General features: G+C 33.2%; 3 protein-coding genes across 7 annotated transcripts in view; all 3 read left to right on the top strand.

The window, feature by feature from the left end:
* The window catches only part of LOC6642795 (stathmin-1-A), an 85588-nt gene extending 71568 nt beyond the window's left edge, over window positions 1–14020 (top strand). For 2 of the 5 annotated variants that reach the window (XM_015178332.3, XM_002065283.4), the window contains exons 3-7: window positions 10795–10964; window positions 11045–11230; window positions 11295–11441; window positions 12727–12882; window positions 13871–14020. In XM_015178332.3, coding sequence (XP_015033818.1) covers window positions 10795–10964; window positions 11045–11230; window positions 11295–11441; window positions 12727–12882; window positions 13871–13957 — 746 coding nt within the window. In that variant the 3' untranslated portion in view covers window positions 13958–14020. Of the gene's footprint in view, window positions 1–7669; window positions 8265–10794; window positions 10965–11044; window positions 11231–11294; window positions 11442–12726; window positions 12883–13870 lie in introns of those variants that run through there. The other 3 variants (XM_047010553.1, XM_015178334.3, XM_015178335.3) reach the window with 3 other exon arrangements.
* On the top strand, window positions 3760–6830 carry LOC26528852. Its single transcript, XM_023175866.2, has 2 exons — window positions 3760–4142; window positions 4412–6830. The coding sequence occupies exon 2, from the start codon at window positions 4416–4418 to the stop codon at window positions 6705–6707; it is 2292 nt and encodes a 763-aa protein (XP_023031634.2). The 5' UTR covers window positions 3760–4142; window positions 4412–4415; the 3' UTR covers window positions 6708–6830.
* A 3264-nt stretch (window positions 14021–17284) lies between the features above and the next one.
* LOC6642794 (actin-related protein 2/3 complex subunit 4) lies at window positions 17285–18184 on the top strand. The gene is made up of 3 exons (XM_002065282.4): window positions 17285–17462; window positions 17601–18025; window positions 18093–18184. Exons 1-2 carry the CDS (start codon window positions 17379–17381, stop codon window positions 18021–18023), a joined length of 507 nt encoding a protein of 168 aa, XP_002065318.1. The 5' UTR covers window positions 17285–17378; the 3' UTR covers window positions 18024–18025; window positions 18093–18184.
* The last annotated feature ends 396 nt before the right edge of the window (window positions 18185–18580 follow it).

The raw sequence follows: 18580 nt of genomic DNA, 5'->3' as shown, positions 1-18580 counted from the left end.
CAATAGCCAAAGGAAGAGAAAAAAAAAATAAATAAAGGAATCTGTATCGCAATGGTGGCCATCAATTTGAATTTGAATTGTAAGTAAGCCAAACGAGACACTTATGTGACATTTAACGCCAACAGCTTTTTGCTCCTGCTCCTGTTTCGCTTTTGCCCCCACACAAAATGAGGCCCTCGAGATGGAAAACTTTACCCTTAGAGTTAAAATTTGGTCTCTCCACTTTTCCACATATATCATCGTCTACTTGGTGAAATTTTTCGCCTGACAACCCCCGTTTTCAACGAATAAGTTTCGAAAAATTGTTTGTTAATTTCATTTTGCAGTGTATGGTTGAAAAATTTGTTTGTTAATTGAACACACTTGTCAAATGCTAAATAAGAGAGAGAGAGAGAGAGAGAGAGAGAGAGAGAGAGAGAGAGAGAAAGAGGCAAGAGGATGGTGTCAAAAAGTTACATGTATCTAAGAGGGTTACGCCCTTTGCCCCCTTACAGACACGCACATCCCCACAAGGTTCAATTAACATTTCTCTTAAAAAAATAATTGAATTAAATGCAAATTAAAATGCTTTTATGAATATTAAGTAACGCATGTGCAAAAGGCGCTTTTGTATAAATATTTCATTTCATATATAGAGTTAACTTTGCATACTTTCCGGCTGACTGTGATAATTATTGCAATCACCATATTTTGCCCACTTCTACAAAAACTTTTAAAATTCTGCAAATGGAAGTTTGAAGTAATTTTCCAAGACACATGCACTCGTCGTCATCATTATCATCATCATGATGATGCAAAAGTTGTTTGCCTTCATTTTCTGTTACAAAATAAAATGCATTTCTATAATGGACTTTTGTTATTCACCATTTTCATTTAAAATTTTTGCAAAAACTTCACTTTGAAATATACACAAACCAAAGAAGCCAACCAAAAGTTAAATAATAAAAACATTCAACATGGAGTACTTTTAAAATTTGATTTCATCAAACAATAAGATTAAGTTCTTGCAAAAAGTTTCATTTGGCCAAGCACTAATCAACGAAAAGTACAGTGAAACCTCGATATAACGAACTTCGTTATAACGAAAAACCCAATATAACGAATTTTTTGTTAAGTCCCTTGAAAGGACTAAGGTTTTACATTTCAGTACCTATAGCGAATCAATAGATATAACGAATAATTTTGCGATCCCCCTCAGATTCGTTATATCGAGGTTTCACTGTATTTGTAATTTGAATGTTAAATTCAACAAATTGGCAAGATAAATTAAATAAATATAAATGTTTGATAAATGAAAAAAGGCATGAAAAAAAAGTTTACTGGTTGCGTATGTACTTAAAGCGATCTTAGCTAATTTTATGAGGTTGGTTAAGGGAAAGTTAAAAGTTGTTAATATGTTTAACACTTTCGCCAACTTATCTAAATATTTAGAACGCAGACAAAGGCAATGGCAAATATCTAATTCGTTTGTCTTTAAGGTTTATAGCTTGAATTTTCTTCTATGTGACAATTTCAACAAAGATGTGAAGCCAAGATGAAAAGCCCTCTCTTAAGCTTAAATTATGACTTATAACTTTATAAACTGTTAATTTGTGGTTAATTTTAAAGTTACATTGTTTGACAAAGTTTTCTAAATTGCTCGTCGATTATCGTCTGCTTTATTTTGGAAATTCTAAATCCAATTCTCAAGTACAATTCTTCGGTACAAAATATCAATATTCTGGCATTAAGTATAAGCATTTAAAGCTAAAAGAATGAAATTTTAAGCAAAGTGTTTGCTAGACATATTTCCAGCTTAAAACAATCGGCTATATTCTTTACGATCAATATCTTTATTAAAAGTAATGAAATATTTAAAGAGTCGATTCGAATTATGGCCACAATAACCACCGAGGGTGATAAATTTTAAAGCCCAAAAATGGCATACCCCGAAAATTACAAAAACGCAGACAAAGTTATTAAAGACTCGACCTCTCATTATTTTTGTGTATGTAAACTCAAAAATCACTGAACATGACTTTATTTTGAGTGGAAGTGTGTGAGAGTGTATGAGAGTGTGTGTGTGTGTTTGAGGGATGGTCCTTTGACATTTTTGCAATGTCAGCAGACAAAACGTAGATACGCCCCTCATCACTTAGCCCCTTTTGCACTCTCTCCTTCTCTCTCACTCTTGTGGCCAAATTGCTTCCTTTAACTGTCATATGCAGCACTTTCGAGAGCGTTAAGAGGCCACCCTTTGTGTGTCAGTAAATTAATGTAAATCATATCGTTTCAATTAAAATCATTTCAGAATTAATAGGAAATTTGCATCAAGAATGAAGCAAAGTAAGTGGGGGGTGCCTGTAATAGAGTGTGGCCTTCTTTATTACATTTAGCACAAAATTGTTGGCCAGGATTTTTAATTAAAAGCGTGAAATGTCAACGGCTCTTAGCCAAAACATATATAAAAACCATAAAGTGCAAGTTGGCAAAACTCTAGCAGAAAGCTAAAACACAGTGGAAAAAAATGAGCAAAATATTTTAATTGAGGTCAACTTTGTGTGTGTGTGTGTGTAGATGCATTTTACGCTGCTTTAAATTTGTATAATGATGCTTATTATGTTAATGAGAGTTTTTAGTTAGTTTTTCCATGGTTGTATTAGTGGGCATATGGGAGAAAGGAATGAAGCAAACATCAGAGCAAAACGTGGGGGGGGATATAGAGTTAACAAGACCCCGCGGGGTTCCATATATGCACACACACACAGACACTTACTAGAATCATTCAAAGCCAACTTTCACACACTTTTGTGTATAATGTGCTAACCACATGGGTATATAAAAGGGAGAAAGTTATTTGAATATATTTAGGTAGGAGGTAGTATATAAAATCGTTTGATTTGCTCACAAATTTGCACGAGAACCCATGTTGATTTTTAACCAGATACAGCTATAAATGCTTAGCTGCATTTATTTATAAAGAATTTAACTGCATAAAATTAAAACTAAACAATTTTCCTTATTCAATTTTATTCCACAAGTGAATTGGAAAATATAGCTATAATCGATTGCCAATGATTTCTGCTCCCTTGCTACATTGAAACAAACAAAATATAATAAATATTATTATTAACTAATTTGAGTAATTGGAAAAGAAATGCTTCCTTAAATTTGTTACTTAAAACAAGAAATCATGGCATTAAAATCAAGGCTTTGTGATGAATACGGATAGAATGAGAAATCTATAAAAGATTTGATTATGGGTTCTTATGAGTAAAATATAGGCCAATAGGTGGTTCAATTGGAAGATTCTCACACATATGTATATATTTTATTTTTTGAGATTTTCGAATCTAAAATTAATAAAAATAATGAATAATGTAATGTAATGCAATGAAAAAATTTTTGTGGGCCTCCTTCATTTCCATGTTTAAATTACGCAAGTTTTACTTTATAAACCTTGATTTGATATATAATATTTTCCCAAAGCTTGAGGTTGGTGTGGCAAAAAGTTACAAATTTATATACATATAGAGGGTTGATCTTGATCGACAACATAGTTATACAAGTTGTCTAGAATCGACAAAAGGCTTTTGAACTGCCTTTGCAAGAACAGCAAAGGAATGCCCAAAATAAACAAACATTTCCTTTTTGAATACACTCTTCTATTAAATATTTTAAATCTATAATCAATAAGGTATATCAAGTTATCTATGCGTAGATTTATTCAAACTAGTAGGCCCCGCTTTCCAAAATCTTGTTTCCCGTTCAGCATAGACACTTTCGAAATCATTTTTAATTCAACATCCGTTCCGGCGACATCGTATTTTTTCCATCAATAATTTTTACTGATAGGAACTGAAAAATTATATCAAAAAAACAAACCTTTTTTTTTTGGAATTAAAGAATTTTTATAAAATTCAGCATCAAATAAGAAAAACCAATTCCATTATTGTTGGGCTTAGTAAGTAAATCGAAAGTTATCGGTACTAAAGAAGAAAAAGAAAAATTATCGAAAATCACCTCGTCGACAACGTTGTTTATTGTTACTCTTTTTTGTATCGCGCTTCGTTCGGTCTAGTATCAGACGGCAATTTCCACCAAAGCGAAATAAATAAAGGAAGGTAAATTGAAATTCGACTGAATTTCGGACAGAAATTGGAGTAAGTTCAGTATATTAAATGCATGACTCAGGCAAAGAAAAGATCGAAAGAAGTAAACACATGTTGAATATTTACTTTAGGGCGTAAAGCCTGAGCTGCGACAAAATAAACAAATGGATAAAGCGGTTGTTGCACTTGACCATGTGTTTTTACAAAAGATTTCTCAATGAAAATACAGAGTAATATGTAGTTTAATTTCCAAAGATCTTTGTTTTGCCCAAGTCGCTTACTGTGCAGAAATCTTATTAACTCCACACGCCTCGTCCTAGTTAAATGGCTAACTCTACGCTGATGCTGGGTCCACCAGAACGTCATTATGGCTATATTTGCATAAGCTGTAATGCCGCAGATTTTCCAGGACGTCGTTATTCCTGTTGGATTTGTCTGGACTATCACCTCTGTGGCCCATGCTATGATGCTAACTATACGCCTCATTCGCCGCATCATAGATACTATCATCCGTTGGATGTTCATTTCACTTTGGGCGAGTTTCAGCTTTATTTTGGAGGTGAACCATATTTGCCACAAAATATACCTCAGAGCTACAAATGTGCCATTTGTTATGAACATGGTTATGCTAACGTGGACGAGTTATACTTTCATTTGAATACTTTCCATTACGAGCATGTGGACTATGAGGATTATTCTGGCATTCTAATCCGACGCCGTGCAGTTGAGGCATCTGTGAGTGATATGTTGATCCCACCAAGAGGAGGAGGAGGAGGTGGAGGTGGAGGAGAAGCAGAAGTGGAAAATGCTTTTCAATTTTCTATAGTTGATGTAACAGAGCAGCCGCAGATGATACAGGAGGTTCCACCAGAGGTGCCTCCCTTGATGGTTGGTACATCCAGTTCTGAGGATTCAGCACGAAGTCAGCCAAGTGATTTATACACCAGCGACAGAGATGTTCCACTATTTTATCTTGAAATCGTACCGATCGCTTTAGATACTGAACATCAGTATAAACACCTGGGCAAACAGGCTGTCAAATTGATTGAAGAATTGGACTTGTTTCGTCCCGGAGAACCGGAATACATAAAACGTTCATTGCACATCCTGATGAAGGCACGCGGACTGCGTCGTCAATTGCAAAAATTACCCTTGGATCGTCAGTCGACTATTGGAAATCAGGCAGCTAGTACTGAATCATTTCTAAGTATTATTGAGCACGAGGTAACCGAAAATTTTGCACGTCAGCGTCAATTTCAAAATCGACAGCAAAATCAGGAATCTACTCCGAATCGACGTCCAGCAGCTCCGTCGGCTGCTGCCCTTTGTCGTCGCGGTGGCCTAGCGCCAGGATCATTGGCTGCATCGGCAGCCACAACACTGGCCGTTGCTGCGGCAAGTGAGGCTGCCACAAATGATATTAATATTGGCGGACCGATACGTCGTAATTTAAATTCATTGTTGCATTTACCACCCGTGGAACCATTCCACCATCCAGCTGGTGTCAGACATCTGCGACGTTCTAATGCTGCTGCTGCTTTTAGAGGTCTACCACCACCACCACCACCGATTTCTATGCCCCGCAGAAATCGTGATAATACTAACAATAGATTGATGGTCACTTTGGATCAGTTGTTTCCAACTGCTGGCTTAAGACCGTCTACTGTAGCCCTTATTAACAATATGCCGCCGTTGAGGAATATAAGACAAGTGGCTCCGAGACCAAAACCAGAACCTCGTAAACCACCCCCTCGCTTTATGAATTTAGTCAATGAGATTGTCGGCAAAAGACAAACTCGTACATCTACAAACACGAAGTCTAAAGATAAACCACTGGAACCAATTGAAGATGATCATTTGCCATCCAAAAATCAATATAGTTTTCTATGTGCAAAACTAAAACCAGAAAATCGCAATCCATCGGGGTTGATGAAGCTATCCAATCAGGGAAATTTTATTGAAGCCATTCTATGCTCCATGTTGGCAGATGCAAAACTCTCTCAGTTGTCTCATGGCATAAAACCAATCGATAACAATTTGACGAATATTTCCACTTCAGATAAAAGTCTATTCAAGCCCGAAGTCAATGCACAATCATTGACCAATAGTCCTGACATGAAAACGGATTTCATGTATCGTTTCTACAGTGCTCTAAACAATTACAAGAAATGGCAAACTGACTTTCAGGATCAACTTGCTACAGAGAATATTGAACCAGCTGCTGCAGCTTTAAACCCAGCTGGAGCTATGGAGAATGCTCCAGCACGTCCTCATAATGGAATGAACATTCAGTTGCCTCCGATCAACATTAATCAATCTGCACATGAACTTGATATACCGCCAATTTTTATCTATGATTCAGGAGATGAAGTGGAAAACGACAATGAGGATGGAGATGAACTGCAGGACGACAGTAATATTGATCAAAGTAATGAATCATCGGTTTTGAATAATTCATTAAACGAGTCCATAGATGTCGAAGATGAGGAAGGGGCCGAAGGCGAAGAGGAGACTAACGAAAGTACAGGAGAAGCCGAATGGGAGGATTATGAGGATAATGAATCTGAAACTGATCTATCGGATAATGACATGGTCGTGCCTGCTTTCAGTTTTTAATATCTTTGCAACACAAAAAAAAAAAAAAACCATCTGTGTGATAATAAGAATCTGACTTGTTTTAAAAAATATAATCTATTTAGGAGAAGTAGAAACAACTTTCCTAACGTTTATTATGCACAATTCTTATCAATTCTTTTAAATTTATACATAATGGTTTCTATTTTAAGTATATTGTTTTGGTTTACTTGTACAATCAAGTCTTGGTTAGTTATATGAAATAATAAAATCAAATGCAGAAATATTTTATTATATTTATGATAGGTTATTAATTACACTGGTGCTATGGGCTAATGTGCAATTCTTTTATAGAATTCTTTTTGTAATGTAATGTAACTTGATAACTATTGGACAATCTATCTTAAATTTGGCTAACATCTTTTTAATGGTATTACTTTCTATACGAAGTACCAAAATTTAAAAGATTGGAATTTTTAGCCATTTTCTTTGATATTAATAAATGGAACCATTCATGGCTTTTGATCTTAAAATCCCTAAAACGTATTCTATAATGCCTACAGGTAGAAACGTCTCTCTGGGACGACCGTGTAATGGGGATATATTGGCCATTTGAAATGTTAAAGTGGACAAATAACAAATTTTTTTATTAAAAGTAAATGAATAAGGCAGATTTATACTCGTTTTTTAAAAAGTTTCCTCAGCAAGTGTGATGTAAAGTTGGAAATAAATACAAATTAAAAGAATTTTTGTTAATTCAAACGAATAATGTCAGCGAAATAGTTATAAATCAATAAATTCAATTACTAAACGTAATTATTCTTGGATCTAATTGCATTCAAACAATTATAAAATTGTTAGGTAATCGATTAATTAGTAAAAATCAACTGTATTCGATGCCTTCTTTCAATCAAGTTGGCAGTTCTAAAAGTCTCATTGTGAGATTGACATAAGTATTTGAAAAATTTTCATTAAGTCGTTATTATTCGTTATTGTTGATTCTCTGTTCTCGCAAAAAAAAAAATTATATAAATAAATAATAGTAAAAAGTGCTGTTTAGCAAGCAATAAAAAATCTCTAGAAATTGTCTTCTGTTTGTTAACGCGTTATATACAAACATTTTTTATTGGATTCCAATTGCAATGTCATCGATAATTAGTAGTTTTCAGAAATTATATCGCAAATGCTTAAGTTGCCCCGCCCAAGGGGATCTGGGCAGACGTTACGAGTGCAGTGTTTGTGGTCAGGAGGTTATCTATTGTGGCAATTGTTTTGACGATGGCAAGAATAAGCCAACTAAGAAACACAAGTATTATCATCCCATGAAGGCCATATACAATCGGGCCACCTTTGATCTTTATTTTTGCGGTGAGGAATTGATTAATGGTGAGGCGCCACAGAGTTTCAAGTGTGCATTCTGCGGCGAAATGGGTTTCGGCACGGAGGAGTTGCAAATGCATGTCCTGACCAAGCACAGCGACCATCCCGATGCTGATGACCTAATGGAAATATTCAAGCAAATGAATAAAGTAAAAAAGGGCCAAGACAAAAGTGAGCCAGAAGAAGAAACAGATGCTCCAGCTAAGGCTGAGAATGAATGTGAGTAGTAGTAGTATTGGTAGTGTTGCTTTTCCTGTTTAATGGAGCAGGTCAAACATCAAGGAATGTTTCTTCTCACCCAACAAAAGCCACTTTAGTAAATTGCTTAACCCAGTAGGGAGAGAAAGGGACAGAGAGAAAATGCTTTTTAAGAAAAGGGTTGCTAAAATCTGCAAGTGAAATGAGATTCCTACCAACTTCTTGGCACTTTTTCTACATACATATAAGTATGGGACTTGGACACAAATTCCAATCCTCCATCCAAGTCTCCTTTACTGTCCTAAAAATAAAATAAATGTGAAAGCTTCTTCTATGATTGACACTCTCTAATAAGGGCAAATTATGTGTCAACAGCATTCACAATCATCATCATCATCATCGTCATCATCTTGAGTCTTCGGCCCATCAAAAAAAAAACCTCATCCACACAAACATCCGACACCTTTTGATAAGGTGCTAGCTGTGGTTACTCATTTCCTGAAAGAAAAGACTTCTTTCATATACCCTGTTATCAAATAAAGGTTAGCTTAGGCAAATCAAATTTTACTAAAGAAAGAAATAACCATATTTAATAGATATTTATTATATATTCTTGAAATATCTACATTCAGTTATTTAACAACTGATTAATGTATGACTCTGTATCAATTTTATCACTTGAAGGTATATCTTAGGTCGATTTTCCCTATTCGTTGATGGACCTGAAATTTTGTGGTTTGTTTTTGTTTTGACAAATAATTTTCCACTTCATTTGAGTGACTTTGGTTATGCTTGGGTCAGCTTTCATGTCTATTTGAGGGTGGAGAAGTCTTTGTCTGATGGTGGATAGTATCCTCATATTGCTTAGGTTTGCAATTTCTTTTATTTACGCCTTGTCATTGTTATTGTAATCTTATTTTGTTTAATAGAAATTGAAAAGAACAGATGTATACATTAAACATACAAGCTTCATTAGATGTCTTCAGATTTACTTCATGTGTCTCAAATTTTAACAATATACGTACATAAATTCTTAATATGAAACCAGCACATAAGCGATTATATTATATCATAATATGTAGACTTCTATTGAGCCTTTGATTCTATTCTAAAACATTTCATATTCTTACTACGATTAAGTAGACCGATAATATTTGGGACAAATACAAAAGTATTTTCAAAGACATAAAAAATGTCTTAAATTTTAAGCCCGCACGAGAATCTAAGTCTAGAATTTTTGTATGAGTCTTTCAAGATCATCTTTGATTCTTTATATACAATTATATTATGTATACTACATTAATATTCCAATTACAGATTTGTAATTTACTGCTAGACCCTTTAAAAAAGAAAAAGTTATGCTATGTTATTTTCTTGTTTTCAAATCGATTTCTAACTTAACAAGGTTAAAGAGCGAATTACTTTAGAATTACATTGATACATTGACTAAGAAGCCAATGATTTAAATTTAAGCAGACTAATTTATTATACTTATAATAGCTATACATTTGATTCCGAAAACTTTTGTTTAGAATTGAAAACATGGTTTTTTTATTCGAATTTTTTGGTGTTTTCAAAATAGCTGAAGTTCCTTACGAATCAGTATTTTGACACTTGTTATCAAAGAGGCTATTGCCAACTGATAGATTCCTTTATGATAACAAAATTTGATAAAAAATCATATGTTTTTTAATAAAATATGCATTATACTTTAGTTTTTTATTTGGTTCATTTATCTCGAATATGGAATACGATAATGAAAAAATCTTTTCGCAGTTGGATAATCTGCTTAATAGCATGTTGTCTTCTTGGTTTATTTTCTGTCAACCTGTTGATACAAATGGTTGACCAAATGTTTTTGCTTGTGTATCGTATAAATGCATTTTCCACTGCATTTAATTTTAATAATTGTTTGTGGAGTGGGGAGGCTGACAAAGAATTTCAACTCCCACTCTCACAAACTTTTTGTTTGTGAAATTTATTCTATATAAAATGTGGCAGTAGTCAGGCAAACACTCTCGAAAATTGTGTGTGAAAGGAAAAAAGCCGAGCGTGACCATTAATCAAAAAGCGCTTAAAAGAGATGCAACTGCAACTGAGGCAAAATGCAAACAAGTAAAAACAACAAAAAATATTAAATGCAGGCACAAAAGTTAATGTATTGAAAATGCTTTTCAGAGTTCGTCCTTTTCGTCCTCTGCGCAATTACTGTTTCTTTTGTTCTTGCACTCGGCTTGGGTAATTATTATGCACATATATACATATATCCTTTTCTGTGTTGACTTTTGTGAAAAATCAACATAGTAAATTATACATACAATATATGGCTATTTTGCCTTGCTGGAAAGAGGAGTTGGGGGGGCGGCCGAGGGGATTCCTTGGTCTGTTGGCAAGTGCAAAAATTACGTAATATTTCTTTGGGTGGGTGGTTGGTTTCACTTCAGGGTGACTAAAAAAGGGAGAGGGCAACAACCCCCAAAATGCATAAATATTGAATTACTTTTCACTAAAATAACACGGACCCTTGTGCTCTTTTCTTCATTTTTTGCAGCCACTGAGATCCGTTGCCAGGAGAAGTCCCGTGGTGGTCTTAGCTATGAGGTCATACTGGCCGAACCGGCACCCAATGTGGCCGTACCCAAGCGTCCCGTCACCCCTGGCAAGAATGTCAGTGTGGAGGAGATTGAGCAAAAACTAAAGGCAGCCGAAGAACGTCGCATTGTAAGTCTTGAAACGTACGCCACAGAGATATATAATATGCTAATCCCCGACCATGTCAACCCCTTTTTATTTTCTTGCAGTCATTGGAGGCCAAGAAAATGGCTGAGATCTCAACTAAGCTGGCCAAGGTTGAGGAGGCCACGCGCAAAAAGGATGAGATCACCAATGAGTTCATCACTCAGACCAAGGAGCAATTGGAAACGAAAATGGAATCGGTTGTCGAGAAGCGTGAAGCCATCATAAGTGACATGAAGGAGAAGCTAAAGGTTTGCCTAATCTCTACAATCTATACTCTTTGAACTCTACTATATTTCAATTCTATATTTGCAGATCCATGCCCAGGAGATTGAGAAAACGCGTGAGACATTGGAGCAACAAAAGGCCAATGAGCAAAAGGCAATCGAAGAGAAATTAAAGATCGCTCAGTCTTTGCGTGATGAAAATATCAAGAAAATGTTGGATCGCCTCAAGGAGCATGTAAGTCAAGTCACAAAAAGTATATATATATACACATAATGCATGATTTATTAAGGTAGTTTGCTTTTTGATGGTAATCCAATTGGTTTTGTGTAGTGTATTATTCTATTTCAATGATGGGTGTTCTTTTAAACTATCCTTAACATTCAGTGGGATTTATTTTAACAAAAAGTAATTAAGATTTGCATTCAATAAAATGACATTAATAAATGCTTTGAAACTGAAAAAAATGTTTTTTATGATCGACAACTTTGAAAAACTTTCCATCTATTCAAATGCATAAACATATTCATCTGATTTGATGCTTTTTTCTGGTTTTGTTTCTAATTGTAAGCAAAAATTTCGACTTTTCAATGTATGAATGTAATGTTAGTACGTCTTTATATATCCCAGCACATTCTGCATTCGCATCTTTTTCATCGACATTAGAAAGAAATTGTAACACAGGATCGCCTGATTTTCATTAAAATCCTATTTTTTTTGTTACATATTTCTTTAGTATTATTTAGTCACTTCTTAGGCATATCCTTCATATCATCTAAACACCATTTTAATAGTAAAAAGAAACAACTGATGTGAATAATACAAGAAACATATTTTGAAAACTATATAGAGCCTTTTTGACAACAAGAGCATATAGATGCACAATCCAACTACATATATATTTACAATATATTTTCAAAATATACGGCTTAAAAATTGATCGAATGTTTGTAAATGAGCTTAAAAATAGCATTGAACATCTAATAAATGATGTTACATACATTTTGCCGACTGTTTTTCGATTGATGTTTAGAATTTATGGTAGATAATTAGTCTTATGACTTATTATCAACGAGAAGATATACAACTTAAACTTATCCTTTAAACTCTGAAGAGTTATAATCAATTTTTTAATCTAAAATCGTAAGGGATGTTTCTAAAATGATTTAGGTCAGTTGTTTGCCATAAATAATAAAACCTTTTTTAGTTGTAAAAAAAGAAGTAGCAATGTAGTTCACATATGTAAGTTCCTTTTTTAAATACTTTCAGGGTATCAAATCATACTCATTCCTAATCAAAATCAAATATCATTAACATCACCTAACAAACGAATTGCCTTTTATTATTCACCTCTTTATATTTTATTTCTACATATGTATGTATTTGTTTATGCTGTGTCATGTATTGTGTGTGTGTGTAATTTTATTGCATTTTATTGTGTATTTGTATATATGTCAATTTTTTTATTTTTTGTCATTTTATGTTTTTGTCTTCATATCTCTTTCTTCCTTTTCTCATTTAGAACACAATCAAAATTGCCGAAATCAAAACCCAGAACGATCAATTGGAAAGTCAAAAACTCGAGGAAAAAGCGCGCATTATCGAAAACAAATTGTTCACCGCCGAGCAGAATCGTGAAAAGGAATTGCAAAAGAAAATTGAGAAAGTTCAAAAACTTGTACGTTTCCTTTTACATTTGTGTTGTCGTTTGTTTTTTTGTAAGCAGCTTTGAAAGTCTGTCCGAGTGAACATAAAGAAAATTATTTTCCAAGGAGTAGCTATAAAGGATATTAGGTTCATTAAATTTCCTTATTTTTGCAAAATTTGATATAGATCATCAAAACGAAAAGTAATAATTTAAACTTATAGAGGTTTAAATAGTCAAGGAATTTATTTACGCTTCTTAATATTTCATTTTTAATTTTATGATATCAGATCAGAATCGATTCTCTATTTTTCATATATGTACATACATACATATATCAATGATTTTGAAATTAAGAATCGAAATTCGTTTGACTTTTATAGCATATACAAAATAAATAGTTTAAGCTTCACTTTGGAATATTTCCCATTTACATATTAAAAATAAGTTTAATTTTAATTTTTATTGTTACATATCTAATCGTAAAAACGTATTTTAATGCTAGATTTTAAAAATTAGAATCGGTGAATCAAATTATAAAATACCGAATAAAGAAAAAATTTTTTTGAATTTTCTAGCTCTGAAATATTGAGTTAAATGGTTTAAAAATTAATTCTAGTATCAAAAATAATTTATTTTTGACGTCATTAAATCAGAATCGGTTTCCTATATTATATTTGTATATAACTACAATAAGAAATACGTTTTAGTAAGACATTTATTATTTTTTTTTAAAGTTATTGTAAACCAAATTTTGCTTTGTTTATACATACTTACATATTTGCATTGATCTTAGCCTAAAAATATAAAAAAAATATAGTATTCAAAGCTAGCAGTATTTTATGTAAGAGTATGCAGTCTTCGGAATGACCGAATATAATGATAAGTTGCATTTCCTTTGTTTAATGCCATTATATAATTATTGCATTATCATTTGTAGCTTAGACAAAGTGAATATCGAATTGAAAAATATTTATATTTAATGGCATTTCATAATCCTGATTTCTTTTCGATTTTACAGGAACGTCGTGCTGAACTGGTGCGTCAGAATAAGGCCCAGACCCAGGATATGGATGGTCAGCAGAATGCCATTGCCTCGTCTGGTTAAGTTTAACTTGGGGGAAAACAATAAAATGAAATGGCGTAGAGCGTCAGACACACAGATGGAGGGAGAAACAACAGCTTACAATACAAAAACAACAACAACAAGAACAGCAAACAAACATATTTAAGTAAAAAGACAAAAGAACAGCAAAAACAAAAAAGCTCTTTAAAACTAGCAAACAAAAATTTGCTTCAAAAAATTTCAAGTATTATAAACAAATGGAAAAACAAACACAGATGGGAAAAACAAAAACCGAAACTAATTCTCTGTTCTAAACAAAGCTGGAAACAACAACAACAACTACAACCACATTTAATCATCACAACTACAAAAACAAACAAATACTTTAATATTAAAACAAACTATAAAAAGAAGAAAGCAAGAAAATAACAAATTGCAAATTAATACAAAATATATTTGGTAAAATCAACAAAAACTTCAAATTAAAACAAATATGGATTTAAATATCTATGCGAAGAAAAAATTAAGCAACAAAAGAGTTTTCTTCAGCTCTAATAATTTTAATTTCAATTCTAATTTGTCACAATCTTGATTTTTAACTTTCTACATAAATCTGAACTAATCGAGTTTAATTTCTTGAAATGTATTTTAAAAATAATTTGCAAAGAATAAAGAAAATTGTTGTTTCTTTGCTTTGTAACCAGTACACACACACACACACACACACACACACACACACACTTACATCATCAAATACACAAACAAGAAAATCAAATATATATATGTATGATTTAACATTAATTATAATTTATTAACAAAAACAAAAATCAAGAAAAAAAACGAAAAGTAACAATTAATTTTTTTAAATCTATAAGTTCGCATTTTCTATCTATAAATGTCAAACAGAAAAATATTTAAGAAATGCTTATCTATACAAAAAAAAATACAAAAACAAAAAAAAAATCAATAAAAATTTAAAAACCAAAATACAATATACACGTTTTGTGTTTCATTTGTTTTTGCCTCCCACATTTACAACACACCCACAAACACCATTTAGGCATTAATATAAACAAAAAGGATATAATATTAAAAAAATAAATGCATATTTTGTCTAACGTCAAGTTATATTTAGATGAAGAAGATGAAGAGCAAAAAATTAGGCAGACGATGAGAGCTAAAATAATGAGGGTTAAAACAAAATTTACGGGGAAAGGGGGAATTCACTTCACACCTTACCAAAGATAAAGAAAAACAAAAAACAAAACAAAAATTAGGCAAATTTTTTATTTGCAGCAGCTGCGAAATTTTCATCGACCGAAAATTTAGCTTGAATATAAATTCATAATTTTCAAAAATGCCCGTTATAAATGTGTATTCGTGTAATGAAACAAATATGAAAAAACCTATGGCTACTATCAATAAATTATATATTACTATATACAACAGCAACAAGAACAACAACAACAACAACAACAACTACTACTACACACGCACACCCCCAGGACAACAGGACAGGAGCAAAACAAAAACAAAAAACATATTCAAACCCGACATCAATACAATTGATATACAAACGCTTCGATATTTACTCAAAAAATATATAAATAAATCTATATATATATATATATTATATATAAATGGAATATATTTAATTATTAAATGTATAATCTCAAACACCAATATCAATAATCAATTGCCACAGCAGAAAAACAAAACAAATTTTGACTCATTTTTTGTATGGAATGAAAAGCATATTTCTTAATGACGATGGCCGTTAAATTTTTCCAAACTAAATGTTCTCTAAATAAATTTAAAAACCAAAACAAAAAGCTAAAAACCAAAACGAAAAAAAAACGAAAACAAAAACTATAACAGAAATGTTTTTCTAGGTTCACGCATAACTTTAAATCTAAGTTTACATAAGCAACCAAATGAGAAACTAAATAAAAAACAAATGGATAAGCAAATAAAAGTATTTAAAATAATGAATGTATAATAAAACGTGCATAATTAAAATTAATAAAATGAAATATTTATAATTGGTAAAAAGTCGCATATTTTCCTTAGGACTGGGCTATGTATTATTTCACTTGGATCTTTAAATTCTTAAATTGAGGTAAAATTTCAAAATATAAAGGTAAAATTTTGCATGCAGGTTTCTATATATTGCGCGGTTTGTATATCTCGGATTCAGCTGGATCGGACCACTATATCATACAAATGGCTGAGTCACGAACAGTGACTTTTCTCAATAAGTCCGTTATTTTATAAGCTAATGTTTTAAAATATTTGTTAAATCGGATACCTTCATTATAAAGCTGTGGTTTACACAAACGATACAATTTTACAAACCGCTTTTTCCTATTCCACGGATATAGGTAAGCGAAGAATAGCAAAAACCAGAGGGCCGGGGCTAACTTCGACCGCGTCAAAGTTTGTATACCCTTGCAACATTTTTGGTAACTCTTTCCTTACCTATAGCCATCAAAGTGGAAAAACGTTTTATCTAAAAAGGCTAATGTTTGCGACAGAACGGCCAGCAATCGTAGCATAGGAAATAACGAAGTTATTGGACAAAGTCACTGTTTTCCACCGATCGTTCCTATGGGAGCTATATGATATAGTTACCCGATCCTTATCAAATTTGGCACAGTCATTAACAGATATATTAAACTAACAAATGTTTAATTTGAAAGCAATCGCGTCAAAAGTAACGAAGTTATTCACCAAAGTCACTGTTTTCGAAAGATCGTTCCTATGGGAGCTATATGATATAGTCACCCGATCTTGATCAAATTTGGCACAGTCGTTTATATGTGTAATTAACTCACCAATATTCAATTTCACGACAATCGCTCAGAAAATAACGAAGTTATTAAGAAAAGTCACTGTCCGTGACTTTGCCATTTGTATGGGAGCTATATGATATAGTGATCCGATCCGGCTGAATCCGAGATATACAATGCCTGCAGTATATACAAGCCTACATGCAAAATTTCAGCTCTGTAGCTCTTACGGTCTAGGAGGAGTTTACGTTGATCCAGACGGACGGACGGACGGACGGACGGACGGACGGACGGACGGACGGACATGGCTATTTGAACTCGTCTCGTCGTGCTGATCAAGAATATATATACTTTATATGGTCGGAGATGCTTCCTTCTATGCGTTGCACACTTTTGACCAAAATTAATATACCCTTTTTGCAAGGGTATAAAAATATGCAAGGGTATACAAATGTTGGCGCGGTCGTAATTAGCATCGGTCCTCTGGTTTAGAATTTCATAATAAGCGCCACCTGGTGAAAATATTTTTTCACCTATCGATAAATATGAAGTGGCGTTGCCAGACCTGTTTCTCGATTATTTAACGATAACTCTCGCTTTAGGTGTGGGCGTGAATGTGAATCATATTAAGTAAAAAGTGCATTATAAATACAATTAAACTGCTTTTATAAATAATGGCAGCTACACTTAAACCATATTTAACAGCTGTACGTCATTCCCTGACAGCTGCCTTATGCCTGCAGGACTTTCCCTCTCAAGTGAGTACGAAATGTAAACAGGTTACACATTTGGCCCAACTCGAAAAACAAATGCCGATAACGTACGCACTATCAACAATTGTGTTTCTTTTATCTTATTAAGATTGTGATTCATTGCGTTTCATTTCCATTTCTTAGGTAGTGGAACGACACAACAAACCCGAAGTAGAGATCTGCTCAAGCAAGGAATTGGTCCTCACTCCCATAGTGGTCTCCAGGAATGAAAGAGAGAAAGTGCTTATTGAACCATCAATCAATTCTGTCCGTGTCAGCATTGCTGTCAAGCAGGCAGATGAAATTGAAAAGATTCTGTGCCACAAGTTCACCCGTTTCATGATGCGGCGGGCGGAATCTTTCATTATATTGCGTCGGAAACCCATCGAGGGCTATGATATTAGCTTTTTGATAACGAATTTCCATACCGAACAAATGTACAAACATAAGCTGGTGGATTTTGTCATCAGTTTTATGGAGGAGATCGATAAGGAGATTAGCGAAATGAAACTGGCCGTAAATGCAAGAGCCCGAACCTGTGCCGAGGAGTTCCTCAAGCGGTTCTAGGGGTAAGGTGGCAAATAACTTAGAAATAAACAAACATTTAAATAATTTTTTATAATTTTCTTCTTGCAGATGATTGTCTTAAGAGATTCCATAAGTAAATGAAAAGAAAATACTAACATTGTTTCCAGAATAAAGACTTTTGTATTATTATAATTTAAAAACCTATTCTTTGTGATCTTTAATCTTGTTTTGCCACTATCAAATTATGTTCCAAATTGCTAAAGTAAGCTCACAGTTCTCTTAATAGCGTTCCATTTAAAACTTATTTCTTAATGTACATTAAAGGAAATGTTTATTACATTTTGTATTTTGAAACACTGATTTTGATCACATTTTGTGATGTGTGAACTGTTGATTGTTTTCGGTTCCCCAGGAATTATGTGTTTTTTAAGCTGTCAAATGAATTTAGAGCTTTGAAGTTTATTAAGTGGCCCAGCATTCCCATTAAGCATATTAAAGTATCCAAAAACCATATTTTATCAGAGGAAATGTTTCTTCGTACAGAATTTTAAAGAAATACTTTATCGCGCCAATCCAAAAATCATTTTCCGAGTCTG

The sequence above is a fragment of the Drosophila willistoni genome, assembly GCF_018902025.1.
Source record: "Drosophila willistoni isolate 14030-0811.24 chromosome 2R unlocalized genomic scaffold, UCI_dwil_1.1 Seg167, whole genome shotgun sequence".
Lineage (NCBI taxonomy): Eukaryota > Metazoa > Arthropoda > Insecta > Diptera > Drosophilidae > Drosophila > Drosophila willistoni.
Note: the sequence above shows the minus strand (reverse complement) of the source record. Positions and strands in the feature narration are given on the sequence as shown.

Excerpts from the sequence above, each read along its gene's own strand:
- LOC26528852 (XM_023175866.2), top strand. The coding sequence starts at position 4,416 with ATGGCTAACTCTACGCTGATGCTGGGTCCACCAGAACGTCATTATGGC.
- LOC6642794 (XM_002065282.4), top strand. The coding sequence starts at position 17,379 with ATGGCAGCTACACTTAAACCATATTTAACAGCTGTACGTCATTCCCTG. Across the intron at positions 17,463-17,600 it reads TGCAGGACTTTCCCTCTCAA|GTAGTGGAACGACACAACAA; the intron begins GTGAGTACGAAA and ends TCCATTTCTTAG.